This window comes from Gordionus sp. m RMFG-2023, chromosome 1 (genome assembly GCF_954871325.1).
Source record: "Gordionus sp. m RMFG-2023 chromosome 1, tfGorSpeb1-WG-v2, whole genome shotgun sequence".
Lineage (NCBI taxonomy): Eukaryota > Metazoa > Nematomorpha > Gordioida > Chordodea > Parachordodidae > Gordionus > Gordionus sp. m RMFG-2023.
In genome coordinates, this window is record NC_088775.1 from 21,593,657 (window position 1) to 21,611,721 (window position 18,065).

Below are 18,065 nucleotides of genomic sequence, written 5' to 3' on the forward strand. Positions count from 1 at the left end.
GGCATTAATAAAAGATTTATAATATTATAAAAATAAATTACAAATTTTCAAATAACTTTATTGCTGATTTTTAACTGTTTATAATAATGCTTTTGAAAAGCAGGAGTGAGAGCTAACTCCTTTTAGGAGTGTTAATGAGTATAGTCATAAAATTATTTTTATTTTTATATGCTATTGCTTTATAAAAAAAAAATTTTAAGTTATGAAAGAAAATAATGTCTAAAATATATTATATTAAAATGTGAGTTAAATTAGAGATCAGCTATGCCTAGCTAGTCTCGGTATCCGGCCCATTGGATTTTGACAGGGCTTGGCTTTCCTTTTCCTACATTTTGTGTTATTTCAATAATAAGAAAATCATGAAACTCAAATCCCCATCATTGTTGGTCATTTTCCCATAGTATATGCATGGATTTTAAAAACTGGCTCCGGCAACCTTTACATAATTGGAACCCTCCTAGCTTTGTACAAATTTTGATGGGCCTGTCCTAATTTAGCCGGGCATGAAAATTTTACCATTGCAGACCTTTAAGTTAAATACAAAAATATATAATTTCTTTTATTTTCTAAAAATTCGATTTTTCAGCCAATATAACAATTTTTATAAAAAAATAAAATATTTATTTATACGAAAAGGTAAATTTATTAAATTTAATCTAATGTCGATAATATTATAAAATATATTAATTATACATGTATAATATTAGTAACGGGAGGGGGGGGGGGTTTAGAGCCCCCTGAAAAATTTGAAGATAACATTCAACATTTTGAATTTTTTTTTATACCAAACATAATTTTGAAAATGTTAGTTAAAACAAATAAGGTATAATTTTGAAAAAAAGGTCATTTCGGATAATGTTAGCTAAAAAGAAGGTAATTTTGAAAATAACTTTAAAATTTTTTTTGAACCAACTGAGATTGTAAAGGATAGTAAAACCCCTGATAATATATACTTTATATATCAGGTTGTGCAGTCTCATAGAAAAAAACAAATGCAATTATTTCTTTATTTATATAAATATTATCTAAAGTGCAGATTTAGCTACCAAATAGCTTTAGAAATAAATATTGCACGCTTTTTTTAAAGAAAAATAAGAGCAAATAATATTTAAAAAATTTAATAGTATTATAGGAGAAAGGAGAAGCTAATAGGGATAAGGAAGTGTTTTAAAGAAACCCTTTTAATTCCCTCTTAGGATATCAAATTGAGTTTTTTGTTTTAGAAGGAACTCATTTTTTTGCACCAGTTCTTATTGATATTTGCTTTATGAGAAAATTCTTTGAGATAATAATATGAATTTTACAAATAATATAAAACATTTTAATAAAATACTATAAATGCCATTTTGCTGATATTATATTGTAGATTTTATATTTCTCCTTATTTTTAATATATATAATATAATTAACAGTAACAATAGTATATAGGAAAATTTAAAAAAAACTATGAACCAAGTCCTTTTTTGAATAGAAAATTATGAAATTATTGGTTTCTAAAAATAATACAAAAAATTTAAATTAGAATAAATGTAATGAAATTTATAAAATAAAAAGTTAATTTAATATTTGAAAATTGAGCAGAAGCGCTTATTAGCGTTATGTTTTTCTAAAAAAGTTGGTGTTTAAAATAGAAGTTATATTATCTTTGCCATTTTAAAACATTATATGGAATAAAGCGAAAACGCTCTTCCATTTGTAAATATAAAATTATTTTTAAAGGAAAAAATATGAAAAGAAGTACCTGATTTTTTTTTATGAAATAATAATATCAAAATGAGACCATGTCACCTTCAATAAATTCAATTGATATAATTTTCATTCTTGGAATAGGCTAAAAACTGCTAGAATGATATATTAATTGTCTTTGACCTTTCATAGTGTCTCTTCAAGCGATACATAATATATAAAATATATAGTCTTAAAATTACAGAGCTATGCTATCGTTTAGCGATAAGAACTATATTTCGCGCTTATTATAAACAAAGTCTTTGTCAGAAATTTCCAATTTTGCGAATAATTTTATAAATCTAAATATCACATTTATATTAAACATCAGTAATATGAATACTTTTTTTTTCTCTAGATAAAAAAAATGCAAAAACAGATTTGAGTAGAAAGTGGTACCAAGAACTTTCTTCTTAAATATATTTTGAGCAGTATCTAATAAATGAACATATATAAGGTGCTACAAGTCATATATATAACATATTGACCAATTTTGAGACAAAATGTTTAATATATATTGATTTAAGGGGGTATGCCCAGTCAACCTTTATGGCTGCTTAATCCCTAGTATATCTATATGTCTTTTATAATAGGTGGGTATGGAGCTTGTAAATACCTGATAGAAGATATAAACATCATGAACTTTTCTCTCCTTATGATCGTAGTGACTGGCAGCTACACGCTAATAGGAGGTCTTGTAGGCACCCTATACGTTTCCTACTTCAACACTTCATTCATCTTCATTTTCTTGCTATATGTGTGCCACATGCTGTACAATGATCACTCCCATATAGGTTCAATTCCTTAAAATATTCTAAATGATTTATTTATATACATCAATTATAAGGGGGTTTGAGACATATCTACAACAACTTGTATTGCATGAAAGGTCCATATAAAAATTTGGATAACAGTTATTTAACATTCGTTTCACTCTCGGGATTTCAATTCGGGATCATCAACCTCATAGGTTTTATATTTGATTTAGATTTTTACTAAAGTTTACACTTATATTATATACTACAATATTTTATTTTTTTGTAATCTTATACCTTCTTAAGGTATTAATGCAGTGTCTTATGATTTAAGGGTAAGAAAAATTTGTTTCAAGATGTCATAAAGAGAGTAGGTTTTGGTGGGATAGGTGAAACCCGATGTATTGGCTCAAAATTATTGTGCTCCTCTGTAGACGCTGCATCAATTTTTATAAAAAAAAAATCTTTTTTGTCTTATTTGTATAAAATAGATTGTGTCCAAAATTAGCAAATTATCCTTTTGCCATTTGGCAACGAGTTAGTAAATATTATGTATGGAGAATGAATATGATTAACTATCTTTAATTATTACTCTAAATAAGATTTCAGCGCCTTATTTAATGAAAATATATTTTAATTATTCCCATTTGTCCTAATAATTATTTTATAACCCCTAAATGCAAATAAAATTTTTTTATCGATTAGTAAAAAAAATTCTTAAAAACAAAAGAAATAGACTTAGAAATTATTATCAGCGTCTATTATCATTTATACAAAATTTACAAGGTAGCAGAATCATTAGGTAAATAAATATATAGTTATTTCGCGAAAATGAAAAGAATAATTGGCCTATGGTAGGTGAATACATTTGCAGCATGCCAAGAAATAATATGTTCTACTATAATTAAGCGATTGATGTGGTTTCGCGAAATCAATCAAATTTTTATTTTTCAAAATTTATATAAAATATATAGATTCATTCTCTTTATTAAGTCGGAAATTTAGTGGGGTTTCTTAATATGGGCACTTTAGTTGTGCATTAAAAAGATAGATATAATATTTTTTTGCCACTTTATATTATTATTTATTTAATGCCTCGAGTAAGGAGAGAGCGGGAGGGGGGGGGGGGTAATTTAGACAATTATAAATCAGGCAGGAATCAGACAAATATCAGATTTAGATCAGAAATTATGTTCATAATAAAACGAAATACATTCTCGAAAAGAAAAAACTGATAATTTTTGGTTAGTGTAATAACATTCACACAAAAGCATTTCATATTATATCTACCCGAGTTTTTCAATTTGCTCAAAAAGGAAGTTACGAAAAAAGTAAAATTTTCCAACGTGTTCTATTTATATTTATCGAAAGTGCTAGCCACTCTATATAATTAAGGGGAAATTTTTTTTCAGACCTACAAAATTTGTTGAAATCATTAGCTCAAAGAGCTATAAAAATGTACACAATTTGTATTTATGTTTTACATAGATTTTTTAATATAATTGATGTGCTTTTTTAAAATTATAAATTTTATCTCATAGCCAATTTTTAAACTTTTTAATATTGATCTCATTGTTTGTAAATTTTACTCATTTAACGCACTTATAAATAGGTATATGCATTTCAGCATTATGTAGATTTCAGGATAAGATAATGGGAGGGGAAACTTCTATGGAAAATTAAATGAGAATGAGGATTAGTTTATATAAAATGCTAATGTCTTGATAGTAGCTAGGAAAAAAAAGATTAATTTTAAAAATTACTCAATCGCGACGCTAATGTAAGATATTTCTTAAGCAAAGTTTTTTTTTAAAAAAGTACGATATAATTATTACTTATATATCGATTTTCAATTTTTTTTTTAGTTGAATTAAAACTAAAATTAATACTTTATAAAGGTTTAATTTAAAATTATTAAGTTCTGAAATACTCGCAATTAAACTTTTTTATAATATATCTTATATTGCCAATTGACCATTAGACCTAAAATATATTTTGGGCCGGATTGGACCTATTTAGAGGAACGTAAGATTCGAGATCTATTCAAAAATAGAAAACCGGTTCGATGTACTTTTAAACCTCCCGAAAAATAAAAATATATTTAGGCAATTTTGGTGCCGTTTTTATAGATCAATCTTATTGGAACTGCGCCATGGCTAGTAAACCCAAGAACAGTGTTATAGGCTTCATCTTAGGGGGACTTATTTGGTTTTCTATACCATTTACCTTGGCAACAGCGGGAGGACTCACTTTCAGGGCCTTAGAATTTGCGGCTGGTAAATCATTGTTAAACCAGGAAGATATTGATAGAGGTTATATTATTCATTTATTTTCCATTGTCTTGATAATATTGATAGGAAAACAACCAATATATTATACTAAATGGCTAGTCTATTTGGTCAGTAGGATATATTTTAATCTGTAGTATATTACTAATATGCTGTCAATATATGTAATGACAAATCATTATATTAAATATAACTTTTTCACACATAGTTTGCTTTTAAAAATCTAGTTTAGAGGCATGCAAACCCTTCTCATTTCTGAACGTTAAATTATTTGCCCTCTCTCTTAAAATATCTATCTCTCCTCTATGGTTATTTATTTCTTTCTACAACAACCATTTCGTAAAACAATTATGTTTAATATCTGTATTTTGGATCATATCATAAATAATTTGTATTATTTAGGAAATTTACTAAATTATTTATGGAATTAATATTTTAGTTGGACAGCTGTTAAGATACAAAGAAATAAGTATATTGTAATTTGTTTTCAAATTATATTAGTCAACTCAAAATATTGACTTGAAATTCATTAAAAAATATATCAAAATTTTAATGCCAAGGTTGGTCTATTAAATGTTTACTAAAAATCAGAGATTTTCGAGAGGTATGTTTCTTTCCATCGGACAAAAATTTATAAATCGACTAATAATTTTATTTTTAGTCCAATCGTCGTTTTGCAAAATTTTTATCAGAAATCTTCCAACTTTTAAGTAAGCCACAAATTATAAATCTATACACTGAACTGAATGAAATTTTTATTTCACTGCTAAAATATGCACATAAATACATTTATGGCTCTTTGAGAACTCTGCTTAAAAATATCTCTAATCCAAATATTTTCTAATGGAAATTTTTTTAGTATGAGATAACAATTTTTTTTTGCAGGTAAATTAACTAAAATGATGAAAATATATAAAACTACACTCACAAATGTATGAATGATTAATAAAAATGTTTATTGACAATTTTTAGAGTCAACAATATATGAAAGACTGATATATTATTATTTATAATTATAAAATTAAAATTGAAACTAAAATAAATGCTTGAAAAAAATATCAGAGTGGAGTCACTAGGAGAGATGGCGCAGGGGCTCGAGCCCCCTGAAAGATTTGAATAGCCCCCTTGAAGCAAAAAAAATTATTTTTTATGGAATCTTAACCTTTTGAACTAAAAATAAATTTTTTGGTTACCCCCTAAACGATTTCTTTTATAATTCCATTAAGTAATATATAGATTTAATTTTAGTATTTAAAAAAAGACTGTCTTACTTTTATTAAATGAATACTATTTTAAATATTAGATTAGAATTAATACATATAAATTATATTTTCACTATGTTAGCTTGCAATTAAATTCTGTGTTAAAAATAGAATATCAATATCACTCATTTAATATTAATTTTTAGCTGAAACTTAATTGACTATTATTATTTAAATTATTATATAACCCTAATTAAATAAATATAATCAATTATTAATTAAAAACTAAATATTTAATATTGTATAGCTGAGTTTAAAATGATTAATCAACTGTATATTTATTTTAAATTTAATTATCATATCTATTCCTAAAAAAATTTTCGAGGTCCAAATAAGTATTAAGAGGTTTCTTTATAAAAAGTAAGTAGGCATATAGTTTACAATCCTTTATTATATATAATTGATTATAAAATATTAGGTAAAATGCCACTTTTATAGACGTATTTGACAGTTATGAAATATATTACAGTTAATATTTTAATAAATTTTACTAATAAATGCTTTTAATAATAAATAAGTAACAATTTGCAATCAATTTTTTAACGCCATCTATATTTTTAAAAATATTATTATATTTTAACATCTTATTATTCATCCCACAATGGATGTAATAAATTAGATATCTTTTCTTCTCTTTTTTTACGTGTTTTTAGGAAAGCTATTTTTTTCTTCTTTGAAAAACAGTTTTGAGTTAAATTTTTAATACAAATATATTTTTGATATTATTACAAACTTTTAAGTTATAATATACCAACTAGAGGTAGTGCCACAATATATAAAATCTTAATTGTTTCATCATATCATTCTGGTCCTTATTTTAGAGTTAGAAAATGTTTCATTTCTAATATGGCATCCTTGCCGTGTAAATAATTCAAGGCTTCAATATATTTGCATAATTATTTCTTCCAAAGATTTTTAGTGTTTTTTTTTATCAATTTATGCAACATAATAAATTCTAATATTAGTTTACATCGTGAGTGTCATGGCTATGACTGCAAATTATCCAGCATCTATTATTTGTGTTGCTATGTAATTTAGGATGATTACCACAGCTGTTGAAAGCATATGATTGCATATTTTAGATAAACAATAATGGCCAACTCTGTAGTCTTTTATATATCATTAAAAATGGAAGATAATCTTTTAGAAATTCAATATCTCACAATAATTTTCTCGATTACTTATCTAGCTTCCATCAAATCATTTAAAAAGATGCACTAACCACCATATAGTTTTATGGTTTGGATTGGTCGTTTTTACTCTCTTCTTCAAGAATTGTTAATTTGGTTTAGGTCTGTAAATTTTTCCTTATTAGTCCATTCTATAAATCATTGTCTAAAATGGTAACAGAGATTTATATTCGTTTCAACCTTTTGTCAATGTAAGTTGCTAAGAATTATATTATTGCAATATGTGATTTTTAAAAATTATTATCAATTGAGGCATATGTATGAATTAATTTACCTTTTTTATCACTTATAATTCTTTAGACGCAAATTTTTTTTATATCAGCAATCGAAAATATTTTATACTGTAATGAATAGATTTTGTATTAAAAAATCTTATTTTTTTAAATGTCTTATATTGTTTTAATTATTTATATGCCAATTTATTTTGTATGCATAATATAATAAATGACAATATATGAAATTCAGAATAATTGTTCAGAGTTAACAAATTTTAAAAAGTATAATATACTAATATAAAACCCGGCCGTAGACCGAGCAAAAGAGGGCCGAAGGCCTGCAAATTGGTGGCATGGGGAGCGAAGCCCCCATAATTTTTTTTAGTTAAACCCCCTGAGATTGTAAAGGCTAGCGACGCCTCTGATAAATATAGTAGTTATCGGATAGGCCCAAGAAAATAATCAGTCAAATTTACAAGTTTTTAAACATTATCTCCTATTCCCCTCTTTCGAAAAAAATATTTTTTATAGAAATATAAGTTTGATAATATTTTAAAATAAGGAATTACTCATAAAATAAAACTAAAAACTAAAAAATAAAAAAAATTTAACCAAAAATATTTTTATTTTTAGTTTTAAAATGTAATCCATCAAAGGTCTGTAGAATATGGGCTTAAAGCTCTCCGATATAATTTATGGATAGGTGGCATCCAAAAGTTTCTTAGAAAAAAGGAGATGAAAATAGCCTAAATATTATATAAAATATAAATAATATAACATCCCATTTATTTAATAGGTCTAGTTTTACCCAGAGTTTTGACGTTATTAATGGGTAGAAAGGGGGCATTCCTGATGTATCTACTTCTATTGATGGCCATATCTTCTACAGCTTCATCAAATATAGTGGCAGTCGTGTCGATATTAACTTACGATATATTTCAAATTTATATCAGAGTCAGTTTTCTACCTTAATAATTAATATCACAATAACCTTAATTATAACATTATAAATTAATTGATATCCTAATTAATTTTTATAATTTTTTAAATATTTAACCAACTCTATTTATAAGTTAAATGATATTGTTTTAAGGGTTTTCAATTGATTTTTGAAGATTCCTTTATAAGAATTTAATAAAAAGTGAACATTCATCATTTAAAAAAAACAATATATGAAAAATATTTTAAAAAAGCCATTTAGGCGCACGACTGATATAAATAGCTGTTTATTATGTGGTATGCAAAGAGGAAGAAAATCTAACATCAGAGATAAATGCATGTGCGTTAGTATGACCTATTGCGGAGGCTGCAAAACAGACGACAGGTTAATATAAATTTAACTTTTATTTGGAACCATTTAGTTTTAATTACATAATTATATTTTGTCAAATTTGTTTAAAAAAATAAGATAACTAATTTTATTTTTTAGCCTTTATAATTTGTTGTGAGCTAGGAAGTGAATCTAAAATTAATTTAGTTATTTATTAATTTTATTTCATATATGATACAAAAACTTATAATTATAAATTTATTTAATACAAAAAAGTAGTTATTTACAAAGCATAAAATAACACTAATTTATTTTAGAAGTAAAATATTATATAATTCTTCAACTAAAGTCATAAAATAATATATGCTTTAATAGAGTTATAATTAGTGTTGTTAAACGGCTCGTTTTGAGTCTTTTCAAAACGGCTAACTCAATATTTTAACCAGAAAAATATTGCTTAAGCCTTGAGATTTTGATAATATATGTCTAAACCTTTGTTCCTTCTATGAGCAAATTCTTCAGGGTTGGGTAATATTTTTCTGGATGAAATATTGAGTTAGCCGTTTTTAAAAATCGCCTCAAAACGAGCCGTTTAACAACACTAGTTATAATACAACAAAAAAGGTTTAAACTAAAGTTATTAAATAATATAAAATTATTAAACAGTTATAAAATAAAATAATATTTAAACATAAAGTAAATTCTTGTAAAAAACGAATTTTCGGTCTTTATACTAAAGATCTGCCAAAGTAGGCCCAACTCGAACCCGGCATAATTTTTTTTTGTTCGGATTGGGTCAGGTCTAATATTTTTAAAAATAATTCGGGGTGCCACTAATTTTTGTTTTTTTTGTTCAAGAACTCGATTATGTTCAGTATAAAAATGAAAAATATTGAAAAACAAAATTAATTTCTATATATAAATTCAGGCTGGGCGGATAAATTATATTTTTTTAGGGTCAGGCTTGACAAAAAAAAAATTATTTGGAATTGGTCTGGGCCGGACAAATCTATTTAAGAGAAATTTAGGTTGAACTAGAAAAATTAGGCCTGATGTAGATTACTAATTTATACATTTTTTAAAATTATTATATAAAATGCAGGGTTTCGAATCGTTTCGTATAGCGATTCGGTTTGTTCCGAGTTTTATACACGTTTTATTCCATTACGGTTTTTTGTATAGAAATTCATATTGATTCATTCCGGTTTCAAATTAATAACGGTTATTTTCGGGTTTTTTATTATTTTTAACTCAATTTAAGACCATTTCATATAAAACACATAAATAAAATAAAAGTATAAAAATATAAGGCAATGTTAGTTAACTTATTAAAATTGAAGATTTATAGTAAGAATTTTATATTATTTTTAGATTATAGAAAAACAAAAAAAAATTGATTTAGAATAATATTAGAATTATATGATTTTTCCCTAAATTAAACGCAAGTATTATTATAAAAACTAATAAATTATATAAGAATGAATTTATTAATTTAGTAATAAATTTTGTGTGATAACTGTTTTAAGATTATTTCTTATCTAATTAATTAGTAATTTGCCTAATCGCTATTAAATTGAGTATATAAAGTAAAAACAATAAACTTGGTATTGATTGATATGAAGATAATTTCAATTTGATAGGAAATCACTAATTATAATTGCCCCCAATGAAAATAAAAATTTGAAATTTAAGTTAATAATTTAAAATTAATTATTTTTAAAAACTATTATGAACGGTGTTAAACCGGTTCAAGAAATAGTTCGGTTCGCTCTTTTTATATTTCACTGTTCAGAAAATTATAACGGTTCGTTCCAGTTTCGTGATTCGGTTCGAATCCCTTATAAAATGTTGGTCTATAATATAATTTTGAAAATTACAGATAAATATTCAAATTACTAAATATAATATAAAAAATTTTTAAACACACTAATTATTCAAATCAACTATCACGACAACTTGACCATTAAAAATGCTAGATGGATTGATTGCATTATAATCCATTATGAAGTATTATAATATAAGATTTAACATTAATAAGTAAAAAGTAATTATTTGCTTTGACAAGCTATAATTTAACAATAGAAGATATTCTTTTTTTACAGAAGCTCAGCAAGATAGTATCCTGCATATACAAATGGATAGGAAGTGGAAAGGGAGTTCTGAGATATTTTGTCACTTTTAATAGTTAGTAGTAAAATCCTAGCTATACTACTAATAAACAAGTACTTCTACACCCCCCCCCTGGTTCAATGGCCATACCTCCCTATCTCTCTAATTAAAAAAAGAAAGGAAATCCAGATAAAAATTAGCAAAAACAAAAAAGTGTTTAACAAAACAAGAATTCTAATAAAATTATTTCAAAAAATTAACAAAAAAATCAGAGTCCACTCTAGTCCCTTCATTTTAATGATGATTCTGTGCGATACCCCTCCCCGCCATGGTAGAAGGTAGAAGGAAGTTCCTGCTAGCAATATGCAACATTTTGTTGAAAAGAAATATAGGATTTTTTATATAAAAATGTAACAAAATGGTATGTATGTATATCAACAAATATAAAAAATTACCAAGGATATGAACCCGAACCTAGACCTTGAACCCTCACGAACCCTCGTATTTTTGCTAGACCCAAACCAGAACCGAACCCTTTTGAAAATCAAGGGTTCTAGGTGTTCAAAAGAAATATTAAAAAAAATTTTAAATAATATTCATTAAATCCTTTAAAAAATAAACTACAATTTTTTTTTTGTGAAATCATCTATTCCTCATCGCAATTTTAAAAACTTTCTGGTTTTTACATTCTATTTTATAGGTAATATCTTGTTTTAATTAATTCAGAAAGTGAAATATTTTGCTTTTTATAATATAGGTAATAATATTTTATTATAAAATGATAATTTATTAATTTTCTATACAATAGGTATATGTTGCTTCATTTGTTTTATATCAATTTTAGAAAGTAAAATTTTGGGAATTTTGTACCAGGTGCGTAACCAAGGGTGGGGAAATACCCCCCCCCCCTCCCATTGCAAATTTGTTTGTTCACTTACTATCATTTAAAACTAATAAGAATTTTTCCCCTACACACCCCTCACCCCCTTCCTCCCTCCAAAAAACGTAAACAATATATCACTATATAAAGAATTTGAAAGAAAAATTAGTAAAAGGTAATAACTTTTAAAATAACGACTATAATTCAAAATTTTTTAGAAAATTTTTATAAAGAGAAGTGAAAACCTAATTTTATTTTTATAAAAATCTAATATAGGCAGAGGCTTACAATAAGTAAACCTAAAGATCTCTAATAAAATTTATAGGGAAAGAATTCACTCCCCCCCCCCCTCACTTAGCAAAGCCCTGGATACGCTTATGTTTTGTATTGCGGAGAATAATATTTTATTAATGATATTAAGGCTTAGCAATTAAATAAAATATTTAAAATATAAATTATAAATTAATTTTTATAATATTTTACTTGTAAACTATAGTAAATATATGATTTAAAAAAATTGTATTCTTTTGAGTCAATATTTCTTTATCCAAACCCCGAACCCGGACCTCATCTCTTATCTTTAATTTTTTGCTGAACCCTGATCCAGACCCGGACCCTTTTTTTGTGAAGGGCACATCTATAATCTTTTTATAATTTCATTTTAAATTTTTTTTGAGCTTGTAACAAAAAATAAAATTATAAAATAAGAGACTCTCATGAATAAATTAGTTTTTAATTAAAATTTTTGTGATTAAAAAACATCATTTATTGCCAATTGTATGTATAGAACCAATCTATTTATAACAATGATTTTCAAATTATTAAAATGGTAAATATTAAAACAGAGATATCGAAAGCAGTAAATACAATGCTATAAGACCAATCTACAAATGCAGAATTCATGGACATTTTAGGAATTATTATTCCGAGATGGAAAACAAAAAAACTTGGATAATGTTATTTACCACTCTCAGTATATTGCCATTAACCTTCGCTCTAAACATATTGCAAGTTTGTTTATTATTCTAATTTTCTAAATTCAATCTTATTTTTTGAATATTTTATATTTTAGAAATTAAGAGGTAAAAGTTATAAACATTAAAAATATAATATATAATCGGGCTAAAGGCAAAATATCTAACTAATATACAGGAGGGATAAAAAGCGGATTTTAATATTAATGATAAATTCAAATTCAATAAGATAATAAGCTATTTGAATAAAAACTCTAATCTTTATCATAAATATTCATCCATAAAAATAAATTATGGAAGATTTATACATTTTTTGCTCAAATTTAAAATAAAGATGGAAGTTATATTTCATGAATTTAAGGTATGTTGGAAAACATATTGGTAAACCTATAAATACAAAAATAATTTTAAAAATTTTATTCATTGAACGATTTTGCAGGGAGGTCGATATTCCATCTCCTATTATATGACCAAAATTTGATAACTTAATTATTATTTTGAAGAGTAAATTCTAAAAATAAAATGTAAAAATAAATCCCATTCATTGGTCAATGAGTGATAAATAACCTGACATTAAATGAAAAATACGAATAATGCTTAACAAACCAAAAGAAGACAAAAAAAAGCCTCATCTTTGAATGATCAATAAGCATTTTTTATTAATTGCTCACAAGTGTATCATTGAAAATTATTCTAGCTTTTATAATTTTCTATCAAATCAGCATTATATTTAATATAATATATATAGTTCTTTAAAATAATCTAAAAACTATTATTAAAATAACAATAAAAAGCATATATTTATAAGAATGTATATTTAATTATATATTTAATAATTGTGTTCTCAAAAAAACCATAATTATATATACAAGAAGGAACCACATTTATATTTAAAAACTTCGATTTAAACTTTTTGCCTAAACATGTTGATCACTGCCAGTCTTACACCAGAGCTACTCGCACCAGTTTTCCTCCCTTCCTATTTCTGGCTCCGTAGCCATGTCTACCATGATTTTGTTCAAACCCGCCGTTTCGTTGCCCCCTCGCCCATTAAAATCGCCCATAGTATCAACATTTCCTTTAGGAATCTTTTGTATTATCGCCTCCAGCTCTGTTAAAAATCTTCCGTATCCAACTCTGGGCATTCAACCTGCGGAGTGTAGACACTTATAATCTATGGCAAACCTCCATCACTAGAGAGCTTAATGCACATTTGGCGATTCACGCATTTTTTGAGTTCGCGCTATATGTTTTTAAGCTTCTCATTACAGATAATATCTACTCCATTCCTTTCGCTGACGTCCAATTGCAGTACAACTTATAGATCGTAACATAATCTTTGGAGGTTTATCTCATCTTAATTTTAATATTCTTTGAAACCAGATAGATTGTCTTACAGAAAGATCAAACCATCCGCCCAATAGTTATGGGGAGGGGGGGGGGGGGTATAAAAAGGATTATCTCAAAAATTATATACAAACTATAAAAAACTATTTATCAGAATTTCTATCTCCAAAACAATTAGGGTTTGGCAACGAAGGGCGTGTAACAGCTGACCACGCAGTGAAAGGTTACTCTGGATATTTTGCTTCAGAACAGGCATTCGTCAAATTTGACATAAATATTCAATCTAAAGTTTATTGTAAGTTTATCCAGATTACTTCAACTATATCCAAGTAAGCTACAATAACCCGATTATATTATGATATGATAAACAAATTATCCTATCAGCACAAGGATACAGCAATGGGATCACCCTACATTATTCTGCTTAACCATAAACAGCATTATCAATATAATAACTACTTATAATCTTGACCTTAATGTATGGTATTTGGATGATGCCACATTATCGGGTCCTATCAGCTTAATAATTTAAGGTGTACATATCATCATTTTAATTTTCAACAACTAAATTTATCCTTAAATTATAAAAAATGTGAAACTAACTTAACTACATATCTCCCCTCCATTTATTGATCTTTTTACCCGCATGATTATAGGTAAACTCTTCGTTTTCGGGTTACCTATAACAGGGGTTCAGGTCCTAACATTTTTAGAACATAATCCGATTAATTTATATTCAAAAAAAATATTCCCATGCATCTGCCATACCAACAGGCATTTCTTTTAGTCGAAAAATTAATATTCTCACAATATAATTCTGATTTTAATTTGTCTAAAATTTACTTTTTCTAAGATTATTTTAGAAATAAATATACCAATAAATTATTATAAGAATTTTCATTAAATATAAATAATAAAAAAAGAGGCTTATTTTTGATCAATCATTCAAAGATATAAGGCGAAAGTTCTATAAATCTTTATGATCTTCACAGAATTAGAGTGATCTATGTATATTAGTCTATTTATGAAACTTATGAAAGTTATGTGATTTCTCTAATATTATATATCAAAATTTTTTTTTCTTCTTAAAAATCCTTATATTATACGTATCAGATAAACTTGAATTGGTTATACCAGTTCATGGGAATTATTATTGGCAGTGCTATTATACCGGTGAGTCTCAGTATTTATTGGGCCCATTTAACTTCTAAAAGCATGATCTTCGGAGCATCTTTAGGAACATTAGTTGGCGTGAGCGTTTGGGCTCTTATATCTTGGACTACCTTGGCCGTAGGTCGCAAACAAGGCAATACAAAATCTTTTATCGAACGTTCAGGTTTCTGTATATACAATAAAATTTAATCTATAATGTTACATGGTATCATATAGAACCCTTCAGATGGACCTCCAAATATTTAAATAAAATTTCTTTATTGGCCACCTCTCTAAATATCCAAGTATGCAAATAATAAATTTCCCAAAGGCGATATTAAAAATATTTAGTTAATTTTATTTTCTCTATCTTGTTTTCGGTCAAAAAAATAGGCGAAGAGTTTCCTATGGTATTAGGGAATATAATGTCAATTCTGACAAGCGGCATAATAACGGTTTCATTGACTTTCCTCAAGAAACCTAAAAATAAAGAAGAGATTGCTGAAATTTGGGAAAATACTAGAGATATCGATAATCCATTGTCACCCTGGGTAGAAGTTTATGAAAAGTAAAATATAATTATTATATTATTTCCTTTTATTCTATATTATATAATTGGGGATATTATTCAACTTGCCAATTTGAGCACCATTTGTTTTGTGGGTTAAGTTAGACATAAAAAATTAAAAAATAAAGCACAAATGTTTTAAATTTCAAAATATTTCCGAACATTATTTTTGATATTAATCAATATATTTAAACTTATTATTCAAATTTTTATTCCAATATTAATATAAATATTTTTTGCATTTTTTTTACAAATCTCTTCACAAGTGATTTCGATATTAAGGATACCCACTATTTGATTGATAGGCCTACTTTGAGCGAAGTTAAAATCAAATTCAGCAAAATCAAAATATGGGCTACCGTGATGTCATTTATTCTGTTCATCTGTATAATCATTCTGTGGCCTTCTATAGCATGCACACTCAAAGTATTCAACTACAAACATTTCGTTTCCTGGATATACCTTTCCCTAACTTTTAGTTGGTTGGGAGCCACATTCATTATTATCGTACCAGTGGTACAAGAAGTTATTACGGTATATGTGTAAAATTGTGATTTCAATTTATTTATTAATATGAAAGCTTCATATAGGGGTAACTTAAGAGGTAGGTTTAGGTATGACATCTTTGGATCGTGTAGCTTCAAATTCTATAAAATACCTCAGTTTTTCCTCAATATTGAGAATAATCCAATGACACTTAATAATATCTAGACTAACGAGACATTCATTAAAAGTGTACATCAATAAAAACAGCTGGAGATGCCATTTTAGTCACCCATATCATTATTAAAATTTTAAACGAGAGGCTAATTTATTCCTAAGTTGACGCAAACTTTATTAAAGAATTGCCTGATCATCGAGATAATAAGGAAGCAAGTTATCAATAATAGTAGTTTATAACATGAAAATAATTACTATATGGATTACCAAAATAGCGAGTCAGTTGATTAGCATTCAACGACGCTTTCAAATGCATTATTATGAATGCATCATCAGTCTAGGTATTATTATATGTCTTTGGGATAATCACCAAATCAGTATTATGGTTTTCACACAAATAAATTCTCATAAATAAAATTATGTGTTTAATTAAATTAGTCACAGTTAAGTATATGATATTTTTTAAAATGTAAAAAAGTTTACAATTGCTTGTATATAAGTATTAAAATATTTCTTAGGTTAAGATTGATATTTGATGATTGATTGCTTTTTAGTGCGAAAGTATTAGAATGAGTTAGTACTTTTATAAATGAAAAATGATTAATGAGAATTTTGTGATCTTGAAAATTGTTATTATTTATTTTTTACAATATGGCAGGGAGGTCGCTAGCTAGGTGCTTTGAGTGCTAAAACACGTTTGCCTATTGTAAAGAAATAATCTGGAAAAAATTTTAATATACAAAAAATAACTATTTTTAATATAATAAAAAAAAGTAAAATTTATATAAACCTATATAATCGTTTAAAAACTAAAAATACAGAGATTTTTTTATATATGCATCTGGATAAAATACAGATACAACTTTATGCGTCTAGATATATATCTAAATACATTAACAACTTTAATTAAAATCAACATCTTATTTCTTTTTATCTTTTTTAGAGAAATATTTGATTCCAATTCCCAAATACAGGAGAAAGAAATATTGCAGACAATTTAATGCTATTCTTGAGATTGACTTCGCAAATTTATACTTAATGATAAATTGAAAATTCAAATATTAGACCAGGGGTTCAATGATTTCTCACGTTCAGTGCCTATATAAACGGGTGGGCTAGGGAAATTTGCTTCTAAGATAGTGAATAAAAAAAATTGGGTAAAGAAGGAGGGCGGAGGGTATTCGCATTCCTTCAAAAATATTTTTTCTTAAATCTGGCATACGCCCATTAATTATAACATTGTTCTATTCTAATAATTACATTTTATTAAAACTCAAGTTTTCCCGCCAATTCATCAAGATGAGAAAAACTTCGATCATGCAATTCAAGAGAAAATCTGTAAATAAACAAAAATTTACGCTGAAGTAAATTACGAAAGTCTATATAAAAAAATTCAAAGTCATATTATTTATAATTAAAGCCTGAAAAATAATTTTTTAAAAATTTGTATAATAAAGTTTAAATTTTAAATACAGCTTTTTAAGATATCCATTTTTAAGCTTTAAAAAGCCGTTATATTTAAGATATATGGCAGCTGTAAATTTTAATAAAATCTCGTATTTTTCTAGGAAAACCCTGATATTTTTAATTCACCCAAAGCTTAAAATTTTTAACTCGCCGGCCCACCCTGTTGAAGACATCTTGCATGAACTACTTTAAACCCCTTTCGG

At 26.2% G+C, this 18,065-nt stretch overlaps 1 protein-coding gene across 1 annotated transcript in view; it reads left to right on the forward strand.

Annotated features, from left to right (window-relative positions):
* Positions 1 to 17,834, forward strand: part of LOC135931418 (uncharacterized) — a 60,288-nt gene extending 42,454 nt beyond the window's left edge. Inside the window, exons 4-13 of the mRNA XM_065468500.1 lie at positions 2,319 to 2,519; positions 2,573 to 2,695; positions 4,586 to 4,792; positions 8,232 to 8,389; positions 8,629 to 8,759; positions 12,540 to 12,705; positions 15,129 to 15,351; positions 15,561 to 15,735; positions 16,002 to 16,269; positions 17,674 to 17,834. Coding sequence (XP_065324572.1) covers positions 2,319 to 2,519; positions 2,573 to 2,695; positions 4,586 to 4,792; positions 8,232 to 8,389; positions 8,629 to 8,759; positions 12,540 to 12,705; positions 15,129 to 15,351; positions 15,561 to 15,735; positions 16,002 to 16,269; positions 17,674 to 17,763 — 1,742 coding nt within the window. The 3' untranslated portion in view covers positions 17,764 to 17,834. The remainder of the gene's footprint in view (positions 1 to 2,318; positions 2,520 to 2,572; positions 2,696 to 4,585; positions 4,793 to 8,231; positions 8,390 to 8,628; positions 8,760 to 12,539; positions 12,706 to 15,128; positions 15,352 to 15,560; positions 15,736 to 16,001; positions 16,270 to 17,673) is intronic.
* The last annotated feature ends 231 nt before the right edge of the window (positions 17,835 to 18,065 follow it).